The following is a 13,430-nucleotide window of genomic DNA, read 5'->3' as shown; positions in this document are numbered from 1 at the left end:
GATGAATAAAAACAAACATATCAGTTCACAGTGAGCTCATGCTGACTTTAAAGTGCAATTTCATTTTGTTGGATTTGCAGATGCATTGGTCCCAATTCACACAGGGACAATGATGATCGGGGCAACAAATGGCTACATTATCAACTACATTATTACTATCAAATGGAATACTACTTCACATTACGTGTATTTCCAGGTCTAAGAAATTGTTGATGCACTGTTGCATAGTCGAAGGATAAAAATGTAACTGGTTTAATGGTTCTGTCGATAGCAAATACTTCTTGTTATTGGAAAGAATGGGATTAGCTATGTCTAATGTAGTTTGTTCCATTATTATTTCTCACAGTTGCCTGAATAGTTCGAGGCAAAAGACTAAAATCTAGCTTCATATACTGTATATTGATTTTGTGCTACTATGCTACGCTAAATCAATGCTTTAGATTGCCATCCACGGTTCATTTAAAAAAACTGGTCACTGGCACAGGAAAAATCTCAACACTATATCACTGAATGTGCAAAGGAAATGTTACTACATATAAAAGGGACTAGAAGATACATCACACGGTCACACACACAAACACACAGGTTCTGCATGTAATAGGAAAATGCCCTCAGTCCAGCTAAATTAGCTCTTTTTAACAGATCAGATTAGATTATACACCATGATCCATGGATTGCGACGGGAACACGCGAAAGACGTCTTAACTGAAACCTTTTTCAGATACTAATGTTTACACATTTTAGATATTACAGAATGTGTGTTGCCTTTTTGGATGTGAATCTGTAGTGTGTGAATCGTGTATGTGTGTGTGCTTCACTGGATGAGTATGTCTTTCTTAGCTTTTAAGATCTTGGATCAGACAGGAAGGCAAACTGGAATATTATGTTTGAAATCAATGGGTGAACAAGGTTTTCACTAGGAGTCGATGGATTACAGGCTTACAGACCGTGTGTTACATGGATACAAAAGGAAGACGTGCTTGTTATTGGTCGAGGAACCTTTTTTTCAATACGATTACCCGCAGGACAAGCCACATCAGTACTTAGATGATGTCACAACAGGACAGCCTTTCACTATTCACTTATCTCTCAGTTATACAAAAAAGTCGTACAAAAATACCTCAACATTACATTCGATGAAGGAATTTTTCAATTTTGGAAAAAAAGTGCTCTTGCATAACTGACCATGTATGTCGCATTCCTTCTTGCGCTCTCTGTCACTCTCTCTCTTCAGGTAGTTTGTTTCTAGACAAAGACCACGAGGGAGATTCACAGTATTGGGGGGTTAACAGTTGGTGGCCATAACCGCTGCACGTTTTACTCAAAGAAAAGTGCAAATTAAGTTGGGACAGAGTGTTCAGGGCGTGCAAGAGTTTAGGGGGGGGGGGGGGATGGAGTTGTTGGCTCAGGGTCAGTCTTATCTAATCTAAGGTTGGCATGTATCCAAGATGAAACCAGCCTCTAAGACATAGTTTTGTCTTGTCTTTCAACATCTTCCAGTGAGCGTTGGAGGGATATGTGGTAGGTGTTCGGGGTATGGGGTCCAGGAGAGAGGACGTCTCTCATGCCTCCATATACTGGGGGGGGGGCTCCTTCGGTGGTATGGCGATGGCCTCCTCGTATGGTGGCAGCAACACCTGAAATGTGACAAAAAAACAGACGGTGTCTCATTCCCTAGCATACTTACTATGTAAATTCCTCCATTGTGATGAATGAGCCAATTGGGCAGTTTTTGAGGAAACTATCTGATGTAGAAAGTGTACACATTAAGAATTAAGACAATCAAATTGGCTGACAGTTTTTATAGTACATTATATAGTAAGTAGAAAGTAATTTCCGACACAACCTTAGTAACTGTGGAAGGTTTCTTCTTCATCGTTCATACTCATTCTCTCCCTATGGAATGCATTTCTAGCTGCAAGGAAACCATCCCACACATCCCTTTAGAGGACAGATTGCCTTCTCTCCGTCTGAGGGTTCTCTCTGTAAACGGTGTTATAAAACCAGCACTGTTGCTAATTCAGTGAAAGAGAGTGAGAGAGAATATGCTCCGAGGGGACTGAATTGTGAAGCAGCCAGGGAGGCCCGGCGAACACATCACCGGGAGGATTTGAAATGAAGCGGACAAGCAGACAATTATTTCACATGTTCAAAAGAAGAGAGGACGGACAGAGATGCACAGAGAGAGAAGGGGGAAGAGAGAGAGCGGGATGGCCCTTCTGCATTTTAATGGTGTTTATGTAAAAGCACAGCAGATATGCAGCTGGGTACTTGATGTTCGCGGCAGTGAAAAGCCATCTAGTAAAAATAGATGGAGCGCTCTATTCATTCGGCAGCGTGTTTGAGAGAGGGAATCCAGGGATGAAAACATGTCCTCAATATTTGTGCAAATATGTGAGCTGTCAGCCACAGATATTTGTTGTATTTAAATACTTTTGATTAAAATTCACAAAGCTTGTGCTGTGGTGAATTCATGTGCATTATTGGTTTAATTTGAATGAACATTTGAATTTTTTTATTTACAGTGTAGCCAGTATTATTTTTAAACTGTTTTAATAAAGCTTTTTTCACAAACAGCGTGGAACATTTGCTACTGCGTCAAGTTCATCAGATTCCTACACATCTCCGTTTCACTGTGCTCTGGTGAATATTTACCAACTTGCCACCAGGCTGCTTCGCAAAACTTGTCACTCATTTCTATTCCATATTTTATTGAAACAGAGATATGTTTCACACAAAATTATTTAGTTAAAAAAAGAAAAGAACTATACATTTGTGTACAGTTTTTTAAGATGTACAGTAGGTCTTCAGTAGGAATAAATGAATTGACTGAGAGCAGAGTATTGACAGACAAATTATTAGTTTTTTGTGTTTTCATGGAATTATAATATAATACACAACACTAACTACATAAAAAATGTAAGCGTGTCACCGGCTAACAAATTTGCACACGTTAGTTTTGTTCTTTGCATGCAAATAAATTTAAAATGAATTCTAAACTAAGCATTTTTTCTAAACTGAGTGTTTTCATTTTAAATGTGTTCAGTGTTTTCTCTCAAAATTTGGTTGAGGAGAAAAACTATTTATTTTGCCTCCTGCCTCCATCATATCTCCAGTGAACAAAACTGATGGGCACATATCCAACACTTGGACACATGATATGATACAATATCATATCAGACCCTAATGGATCAGATCATGCATGTAGAGTCAGTTTCAAAAGGTAGAAAACCCATCAGCAACATAAACCAGGGCCAACCGTGACAACAAGGACAAAGTGACGACAGCGGGTGTTGGACAGATTAATGTCTTATGTATCAGTGTGGAGGATTACAGACAGACAAATGGAAACTGTGACTATGCCAAAGCCTCTCAGAAAGCCCACGAGTCAAGACTGAAGGGAACAAGTGGGGTGGACACCCGGCTCTACACAGCCAGCCAATCACAGCACAGGATGATCTACAGCACGTACAGTGCACCAATGTCACTTCACTGACAGATAAACTGGTTTCACTTCACAGTTCTGTTCTACTGATAATAACTATTACTTTGTGGTGATTTTTCAGCAGGACCTCACTAACCTGAACCTCTTGGAAATTAAGGTATTTGACATGTGAACTGGCTCAGCGGCCACGATCTAATGAGGGCAAAATACATGTTTCATTATTACATTATTTTCTGTAAATAATAATGTAAATAAAGAAATTGATGAAATAATAAGTTATACATATGTTCTGGTCTTTTTAATGTCTTCTTATTAAAAAGAATAAAATGTTATGAAATCAACTGTCAGTGAAATTCTTTCTCACACTCAACTGAAAATCATTCCTGTAAAAACACATTAAGTGTGCTGCAATACATTAAAAATGATATATATATATATATATATATATATATATATATATATATATATATCTATGAAGTGTTACAAACAATATGTTCACTATGTCCAAAAAGGAGCGGGAATAAGCCAAAGCTGTTTTTTCCCCCCACTCCTCATTATTTAACATGCACATTCATTTAACTTCTAAAGTCTGAGGTCAAGGTTAATGAGGTTTTCTGAGAATTTAGCATTGACTAGTTTTAAAAATGAAATCTGTTTATTTTCAGGCTCTACACAGCTGCTCTAAGTTCCATTAAAGCTATTTCATCATAAGACGTACGTAGAGACAGAGCGCAAACAGAGAAATGCCTAAAAGCTGCTGTGTGGGGATATTCACTACCAACAGGGTAAATGACCCAAGACCTAAGATTTTGTAAGCTGTTGACCCTAAAAGTGGATCGAAAGGGAGGAATCAACATGGAGAATGGGATAACTGTGGGATACACACAGTTTTTCGGGTCTGTAGCTTAGGAAATCTTAAGTTATGTGTTCTTGCATTGTTGGAAGGGAATATCTTCTGTTGTTTGCTGGGAGACCAAATTGACGAGAAGGAACCTTCACGCAATACAAGTCAATGTAGAGTTAATTTCCCCTCCGGTGGGGGGGGGGGGGGGGGGGGGGGGACTTAAATGCGCTTTGTCTCTACAGAGTAATGTCTATAATCCTTACCTTGTACATTAAAAGGTGTCAACTCATTGAGCTGAAATAACATACAAAAGTAAATGTAGTATAAGTCGATAAAACCTCACCGATGTTGAGCAAAGAATCTTACACACTGTATTAAAGTTAATGTGCCAAACATTGTTACAATCCTTTAGAAGTTGTTTTGTCCCTAAGTGATCTTCCCCGTATATAATGAACTGAAAGCTTGCAAGCCAAAACAATGCTGTGGAATGCAATTTTGTTATGATCTGAGTGAGTATATTTGAGGAGCTAGAAGGTGGATGTGAGGACTCACCGTGGTGTCATTGGTTGTGACATAAACCAGAACCTCCGTGGTGCCCCTGCCACTCACATATCTGTAGCAGTTCCACACACAGCCAATCAGGTAGGCCTGTCCCCGGGGGGGTGAAAACAAAGAACACACAATGACCTTTAATAATTGTGTCCTCACTTTGAATTATTGCTGATGCTGCTTGCTATGATTTCATCCATTCATCAAGGTCAGAGAGGATGAAGGCAGAGATGCGTCATACTTGATAAAGTGTCGTATATTGGCTACCTTTGCAACGAGAAAGGTCAGGATACATGGGCATTTGATACAGTTGTACAAGTATAGGGACATTTTCCTGGACAATGTTGCCCTTCTTGGTCTTCCACCAGCATTGTAGCCTGTAAAGCTATGTTAGCAGTCGGGTTTAGGTTTGTCTGACTTGGCATAAGAACAGAAGGTTCATTGTGTATATGTGTGAGTAGCCTGCTGAGTCTGTACCTCTGCCAGCAGAAAGCGCAACCGACCAACCAGGAAACCAGGCAGCCTGCTAGCCAACAACTTTACCATCTGTGGAGTTGACCTCCACACTGTGACACTGACTCTCTGACATTTTCAATCACATTGATAATGTGCTAGCCTAGCAGTTTGCGTTGCTACGAAGTCCAAATCTGACCTGCCCATATACTTCCCATCTTTTTATTCATCCAACCATCTGTCTCTCATCTGCATCTCTCTATCTGCTGGATCCTGCGCTTCCCTCTCCAGTGCTCCTTCTTTCTGCCTGTCTGTATCAGTCATTTATGCTAAGTGCAGTCAAGTGGATTCTTCAGCAGGAAGTTTAGCAGCGGCTGCTTCCTATCATAAAACCCAGGCTTTGGCTTTGGATATCTGCCGAGAACATTTCCAATCTAAGCTTGGAGGAGAAACAACTTGCTTTGATTGTACAGACGACTGCAACTTCCTGTCCCATCTCGTCCCAGAGCCCCCGAGCACAGCTACGCCTGGAGAATCATCCATGCATTAAGGGGGAATTACTGGGCAGGAGTTGGTTTCCTGTTGTCCCTGAGCCACTGCTCTCTGACTGTGTGATAATCTTGTGGAGAACATAGATAATGAAAATGTTCACACAGGCAGATTCATTACACAAGCCATATGGTTCGTGTTGCTCTAGATGTGCAAAGTGTGAGACTTGATCTTGATTGCCTTGATCACGTTGCAAAATGATGAGCAAATCTATAAAAAAAGGCAGTTCTACAAGGAACAAATGTTCAATGAGTGTGTTATGTAAAGACATGGGTTGCATGTATCATTTTATTTTCAAAGAATACTTTTATCTGTTCAGATGGATGTTGCAGATGCAATTACTAAAGCCCAAAAAGGCCAAATTTAAGGAGAATCTTCCATACTAAAGAGAGCCTGTGGTCTTACCTTGAAAGAGAGGATGCAGCCAATGAATAGGAGAACTGCAAAAACTAGGCACATGTTGTTGGTGGACATGATGTCCTCTTTGTAAGGGAATGTCCCCGGCTGGAAGAGAGGGATATAAATTCAAATAAATCAATGTCAGGAGTGAAAGAAAAGACTTTATTTTATAAATCTGCCTCTGAAAAAACGTTTAGTAAACTTTTCCTTAAATATAAACATTTTATACTATAGCTTTTGACAGTATTTCAACCCTGCAGTTTAAAACGAAGCCATTAAAAGTAGGTGTTGGGATTGAAGTGATATAGTTCTTACCAGCTGCTGGAGGTAGTCCTGCACTGTGTTGGGATAAACGACCACGCTAATTGCTACCAGTGTGTTAAGGGCAAAGTCGAAGATTTGGTAGCAGAAGAATGGAATGATCCAAGCAGCATGTTGCTATGTGGGAGAAATGGAGGATGGATGAAGGAACTCAGAAACAACTAAGGTAGGTCCAGATGTCAGTTTGAATCTCATTTGTATTGTTTGTTTATTTACCTTGTAAGCACCATATGTCGCCATGCCACATATGAGAATCATGAGGAGGGATATTGCAGTGGCTATGCAGATATCTGCGGAAGCAAAACCCAACAAACATAACAGTGTGAGAACAGATAATCTACTTCACTAGTGAAATATTGCTGCTGGTTTTCAGTAGAACTCTTGATTCTACTGATGTAATCCACAAGTCTTCAAGGGGACATGGATTTCACAAAACAAAGCACCTTAAGTAACCTCACCATTTATCGTATTTAATCTGCCTTGGAAAAAACATGATCAGCACACAGATAATAGTTATGCAAGACATACTAAATTTGAGTATATGTAACACCCCTCTCACATTCAAATAGCAGCTGTGAAAACTGACCGATGACATGCATGTGTGTCACAAGATATCCGCATATGTCCTGTTTGGTTAAACGGATCGCTGTTTGGTTTGAATAAACAGTACTGGCTGTAAAACAGTGGAATCAATGAATGCCTGGTAGTTTTATCAGTATTGTTAGCCGGAAAACTTCCAAATTTCCATTTGTATTTATATAATACAAACTGAACTGAATGTGACTTCTGTATTCTGTTGGTGAGCCCTCATAGTACACTCAGCAACACTGCTTATTACAGTACTGATACTGTGTTAATACCCAGGAAAGTAGGATACCCTTCCATCTTAATCCCTTGCCACACACACCAGACACAGGGACATAATGTTAACACATGCTGTATATAAATAATACATGCATGAATAAATGCACTGCCATCCCTCACCTCACACACGCACGACATCCACACATCGGAGTTCAAATTTTAAGATTTCTCGGCATATGATCACGTAAAGGATACCTGCCTACTGCAAAACCATAACACCAACTTGTCTCCATCCTTTCCCACTGTTTCACAATTTTCTACTGATGTTGCACAAGTAAGAATGCTGGACGGCCCTTTTAATCCGTTAGAGAATTAGAGCAGTCGTTTTTAATCAGAGTAGCCAGTGACAGGGTCTGTGGTGTTCTAGAGGCGACAGCGATGATGATAGCTGCTGGAGGGGAAATACTGAAAATACACATGCACACTGATTTCTTGTTTATCGAGTCTAGTCTACTCAGCTTTGTCTGTGCTGAGAGAAGCACTCTGTAGGAAAAAAAAAACGGTGGGCAGAAGGGAGAAATGATTTTAGAGCTGCAGAAACACGGGGCTACGTGGACTTGATGTTGATTTTAATTGGCACTGCCCGCAAGAGCTGGGAGATATACTTAAATAATAATATTAGGGCCATGAAACTTGGTTATTTGCTTACTGTAATTTTTTGATATTGCTTCGGTATTTATTCACAGTCTTATTATAAGATCATTGAATATTGAGTGTATTGTCCTCATTAAATTCAATTAAAATGTGTGAAAACACCAACTGCCATACCTAAAATATTCGATAATAAGTATTAAAGAGGGGAACATTTGTCAGTTGACAAATGTCTGGAAAAAGATGGATGCACTAAAGACACCAACAGTGTCATAGATTTGATCCTTTTTCTGACAGCATGTCATTCAAATGTTTTACGCATCACGTGTGTGCACGCAAGCAGGCATGCACCACTTTTAATCTACACAATCTGTAACTAATAATATTAATAAATAAATATATATATATATATATATATATATATATATATATATATATATATATATATATATATATATATATATATATATATATATATATATATATATATATATATATATAAATGCACTAAAAATTGAACTAAATGGTGATGGTATTTTTTTCTGTTAAACTCTACAAGAATAATTATGACTAAAATAATTATAGTATAATAATTAAAACAAATGAATTTGATTTCTTATGAATGGAATATTGATAATGTGCCCTTAGTGTTTAAAAATAATGGTAAAAAAACACTTCTATATGAAATCCTTTTGATACTTGTTGAACTTGCACTTTTTATGTAGAGTAATAAGTATGCCTTATTGAGGACATTTAGTCCAATATATATATATATGAGGTCAGAAATGTAACAATGAGGGGATTAGTTCCACTTACTTGCATCGTCCATGACATCAATGTCAGTACCCAGCTCAGAGCTGGTAAGGTGGTAGCGGTATTGAACTGGGTCATTGAGAGCTGACAACAAGATGAGTAGGACCACCGCGTTGATAAGCTGTGGAGAAATGAAGAAGATCAATACATTTCATAGTGGATTTATCCACTGTTATGTCCTTGGGTTAACCTACAGAATGAATTGATTAGATCGGATTGGGCTTTTTCTTGGAGTGGGATAAAGTACTTTAAATGAAAAGTAATTACAGGTGAGGTAAAGGATTATTTGATATGGTTTTTGAATTGAGTTACCCTTCATCATATGAAACAGGTCAACTGCTGACTGTGGTTAGATCTATTAATGTTGAAATAGGTACACAACTTGCTATTGTTTGTCATTATTAGGTATTTCATTGATTATTTCTCTGATTACAAATGAGAGGAAATAGTCAAAAATGCCAATCAAGTTCACGGAGCCCAAGGTCACCATTTTCAAATTGCTTTTTTTTTTTTACAGGAACTGTCCAAAATCAAAATAAATTTAATTTATAATAATTTAAAATCAGCATCTGTCCAAACAGCATGATTAAAAGAAATCACAATTTGAGTCCTATTATGTCACTGTTTGACTTAATTAGTAGTAGGGTCACAAAGCGAAGGAGACTGACGCTTCCAATGGGTCAGGGATTAAAACAGGCTCACTGAACTATGTTGAAAACTTGTGGTTATCCCATGGTTAAAAAAAGAACAAGCTCTATATTTAATCAGTATAAATGTAGGAAAAATCAAACTGGATGAGTTGGGAAATTGCGTTCCAATTTCAACATTTTATGAAGAGAATTAGATCTGCTGGACATTTAGTTTTGTCCAGCAGATCTAACCAGCTCCTGGCCTGTATCACATCATAGAGAGTAATTTAAGGAACGTTTAATTAACAAGTTTAACTCGGTAATCTCAAATTTCAAAGAGCTGAATGACCTCTCAAAATAAAAAATACTCCTGGGAGATGGAGAGAGGTCCTACAGTATATAGCAACATGCCACAACCTGAGGGAAAGTGAATGATCGAGACAGCCACACACACACACACACACACACACACACATACACATACATACATACTGTATTTATTTTCAATTTAAATCAATCTTAATGTGTTAATGTTTATTTTAGTGTGTATTGTGTTCTGTCCGAATATTTGAATGTTGATGCTTTGGCAACATTGTTATTGAGCCTTTCATGTCAATAAAGCTAATTTGAATTGAATTTGAATTAGTAAGGTTATTTCAGCGCAACAGAAAGTTTAACGGTAACGGTAGCTTAGAATGAATTCCGTTACGGCTACAACCTATACACGCTTGCTAGCTAGCTATGCTTATATTTGATGAAAATTGATCCAACGTTATATACGTTAACCAAGAAAGAAGCCTTGAGTGAAAAATGGTGGGGTTTCATTAACTAGCACTGTAGTTTACATGTATTACGTTGACGTTAACTGTATAAATCGATGCCTCAAAATGGCAAATCACAAATTAGTGCCGAAAAACAACAGTAGCCAGCTAACTTAGCTATATTTCTGTAAAACTCACTTGATATTAATCAAATATTTAATCTACTACTCTAAAGTTACATATTTACTGGGGCTGACATCGAATTAAAAATCTTACCATATACCATATTCCCAGAATAATGGTGCCCGTCCGTACATGGCAGCAAAGGCAGCAGCTCGTCGAGTACCACCGGTCCCACGGTGAAATCATCATTTATCCTGCTATGAATTCGAAGTTATTTCATGAATGCCACCGACAATTAATTATTCAAATCTACTAGGTCCTTAAAAGATGAAATAGTTGGCGTCCTCGGTACTAGGACCGCCACATCCAGCGTATGTTAGAAACGATGTCCGCCTGTTTCCGCAAGTGGAGTCCTCCTGAGTCCTTCTGGCAACCAGAGAAAGAGCGAGAGAGCTCTAATCTGGCTCATCCCGGAGCCACGTGACCACAGGAGGATTTTGATAATTTTCCATTCCATTTTCCATTACTCGAGCTTGAACAAGATCCGAGGGATGGATGCAAAATAATAATAATCACACCAAATATTTCAGTTCAGCTATTATTCAGCTGTGATGCTTTCTGTCAAACCATTCTATTCATTTTTGTCTCTTTCTTTAGATATTTGGGAGATTCGATCAGTCAATCAAACAACCAGGGGACTGTTCTGAAATTAAACATATTCTCTTTCAGAATGTGTCAGAACTGAGAACTACATTACAATTAAGCTCATATGGCAACAAAAAAAAAAAAGAGAACCAACATTATGTGAGTTCACAAAAATCAGTCTCCCATTCATTGTCAAGGGAGCAGCTCTGGATAATGGTTGAGACTTCTTTACTTCTCTGGTTTCTGGCTTTGAGATATAGATAGAGATAGAGAGAGAGAGAGAGAGAGAGAGAGAGAGAGAGAGAGAGAGAGAGAGTAGTTCATGTTCAAAAATGTTGATTGAACCGAAAAGCCATGTAAATACCATTGGAATTCTTAGGTGGTGTTCTCCTTTAACACCCACCCTTACCCCATGTATTTTGTATCTTTATGGTGTTTGTAATTTGTGTCATGTTTTGATGTGATTCAAAAATGTCATTACAAACGTTTTAAAAATAAAAAATAGAATGAAAAAGAAGTAAATGCTGGATATTTTCAACTTTCAGGGTCTCTAAATTACCTTTTAAATCAAGCAATCCAAGAGGGGAAAAAAACCCTTGGATGCTCAGTCGATTTTTAAAAGAAATCACAGAAAACTGTTGGGGAGCCATTAGTCCAGAGTTTCTGTTTCTGTTATTGACTCCCTTTTTCCATCAAGTACTTTTTGTACCAGGACAAGTTTGTACATCAACAATAATCCCATGAATTTTGGCAAATGTAGCCTTTTATTTGCCCTGAAAACATAACCTGACATACATTGTTTTAGCTTTGAAATACTTGCAGATGTTACACTTTGAGTGAAGTGGCATCCTCTTAAAATTAGGCCGGATGCCCAATTAGTGTCATGTTTTAGTAGCTGTTTATCTTGATATAGGCCTATTCTTGGTTAACATTAAGAATGAGATGTCACCACAATAGCATTTTTCTTCACTTTTTGAAGAACTGTCTCAAACTACATAAAATGACTGTGTCATGCTAAAACAAGAAATACATCTTTCATTAAATGTCAGTTTGTGTCACTGTCTGTGCAAACATCATGGATCAAGCCTGACAGATGGTCCAGTGGCCCCAGCTCTAAGCTCTGGTGGGTGGACCGCATCGCCGTCACGATAGGGGATTTTCCTCTCCTGCCATGACTTAACGCTGACCAGACTGCCACCTCTTTAAATGCTGCAACACAATCTGAAGAGGACATATCAAACTGATGGTTCATTTTTCTAGCTTCAAAGATTTTAAGATTTTCCACTTAACATTCCCAGAGTGTTTGAAATATTAAACAGAAGTATTTATGTATGTGTAGAAAGAGCTCTGACATGACTGGAAATACAAAGCCTTACGATCCTTTTTGCTCAGACCTGCTGTAGAGCAATACAATCCTAAAGCCAATGTTTGTCTGAATTGATCTGTTAGTTTGGCTGAAAAATATCACCACGCTCTACTGATTTGTTTCAGCATAGCACTGTGAAGCCTATGGGCCTTTGGATGGATCTTTTTTTAAAACAGCATTAGCTGGTTATTTTCACAACAGGGCTTTGAGCAACTGCAATACCATCCATTAGAGTGACCTTCACTATTAATATATCTGCCTTTCATGCGCACAGATGTTGACACAGATTTTCACCATGACATAGTGTATCACAGATTTGGGATTAGTTTGACAGAAAACGTCAAAACAACATGCCAGTAAACCGGAAGAAAGCACCTTTCATATCTGTACAGCTTGTGTGCTGCTAAAACGTGCCTCTAATTCCTGCTTTGTTATTTTTGGCATGAAAACATTACTAAAGGTGGTAAAATAATCAGTCCTTCTTCAGGATAACAACAGATCTCATGTATGTGTTTGTGTGTGTATATATATACATATATATAGGGGCAGGGCACAGAGTTCAAGTTTGGTTACACCTCATTCAATGCGTTTCCTTTATTTTCATGACTTGTTCCCATTATAGATACTCACTGAAGGCATCAAAACTATGAATGAACACATATGGAATTATGTACTTAACAAAAAACTTTGAAATAACTGAAAACGTGACTTATATTCTAGTTTCTTCAAAGTAGCCACCCTTTGCTCTGATTACTGCTTTGCAAACTCTTGGCATTCTCTTGATGAGCTTCAAATGGTTTCCCAAAAGTCTTAAAAGGGTTCCCAGAGATGCTTAGCACTTGTCGGCCCTTTTTCCTTCACTCTGCGGTCCAGCTCACCCCAAACCATCTTGATTGGGTTCAGGTCCAGTGACTGTGGAGGCGCATTACTCCATCACTCTCCTTCTTGGTCAAATAGACCTAGCAAAGCCTGGAGGTATGTTTGGGGGTCATTTTCCTGTTGAAACATACACTCACCGGCCACTTTATTAGGTACCCCATGCTAGTAACGGGTTGGACCCCCTTTTGCCTTCAGAACT

The 13,430-nt window shown here is 38.4% G+C and overlaps 1 protein-coding gene across 2 annotated transcripts; it reads right to left on the bottom strand.

The window, feature by feature from the left end:
• Positions 1 to 778: 778 nt before the first annotated feature.
• Positions 779 to 10,787, bottom strand: laptm4b (lysosomal protein transmembrane 4 beta). 2 transcript variants are annotated; one of them, XM_034892943.1, is made up of 8 exons: positions 10,495 to 10,787; positions 8,832 to 8,949; positions 6,777 to 6,850; positions 6,555 to 6,677; positions 6,246 to 6,344; positions 4,842 to 4,937; positions 4,553 to 4,583; positions 779 to 1,637 (listed from the first exon to the last, which is right to left on the bottom strand). In XM_034892943.1, the coding sequence occupies exons 1-8, from the start codon at positions 10,588 to 10,590 to the stop codon at positions 1,462 to 1,464; spliced, it is 813 nt and encodes a 270-aa protein (XP_034748834.1). In that variant the 5' UTR covers positions 10,591 to 10,787; the 3' UTR covers positions 779 to 1,461. The 2 variants fall into 2 exon arrangements, with proteins under 2 accessions (XP_034748834.1, XP_034748835.1); XM_034892944.1 differs by lacking the exon at positions 4,553 to 4,583 and having other exon boundaries at positions 10,495 to 10,785.
• Between the last annotated feature and the right edge of the window lie 2,643 nt (positions 10,788 to 13,430).

Source organism: Etheostoma cragini, chromosome 14, assembly GCF_013103735.1.
Source record: "Etheostoma cragini isolate CJK2018 chromosome 14, CSU_Ecrag_1.0, whole genome shotgun sequence".
In the NCBI taxonomy this organism is placed as follows: Eukaryota; Metazoa; Chordata; class Actinopteri; order Perciformes; family Percidae; genus Etheostoma; species Etheostoma cragini.
The sequence above is the reverse complement of the archived record's forward strand: the minus strand, read 5'-3'. Positions and strand labels throughout refer to the sequence as shown.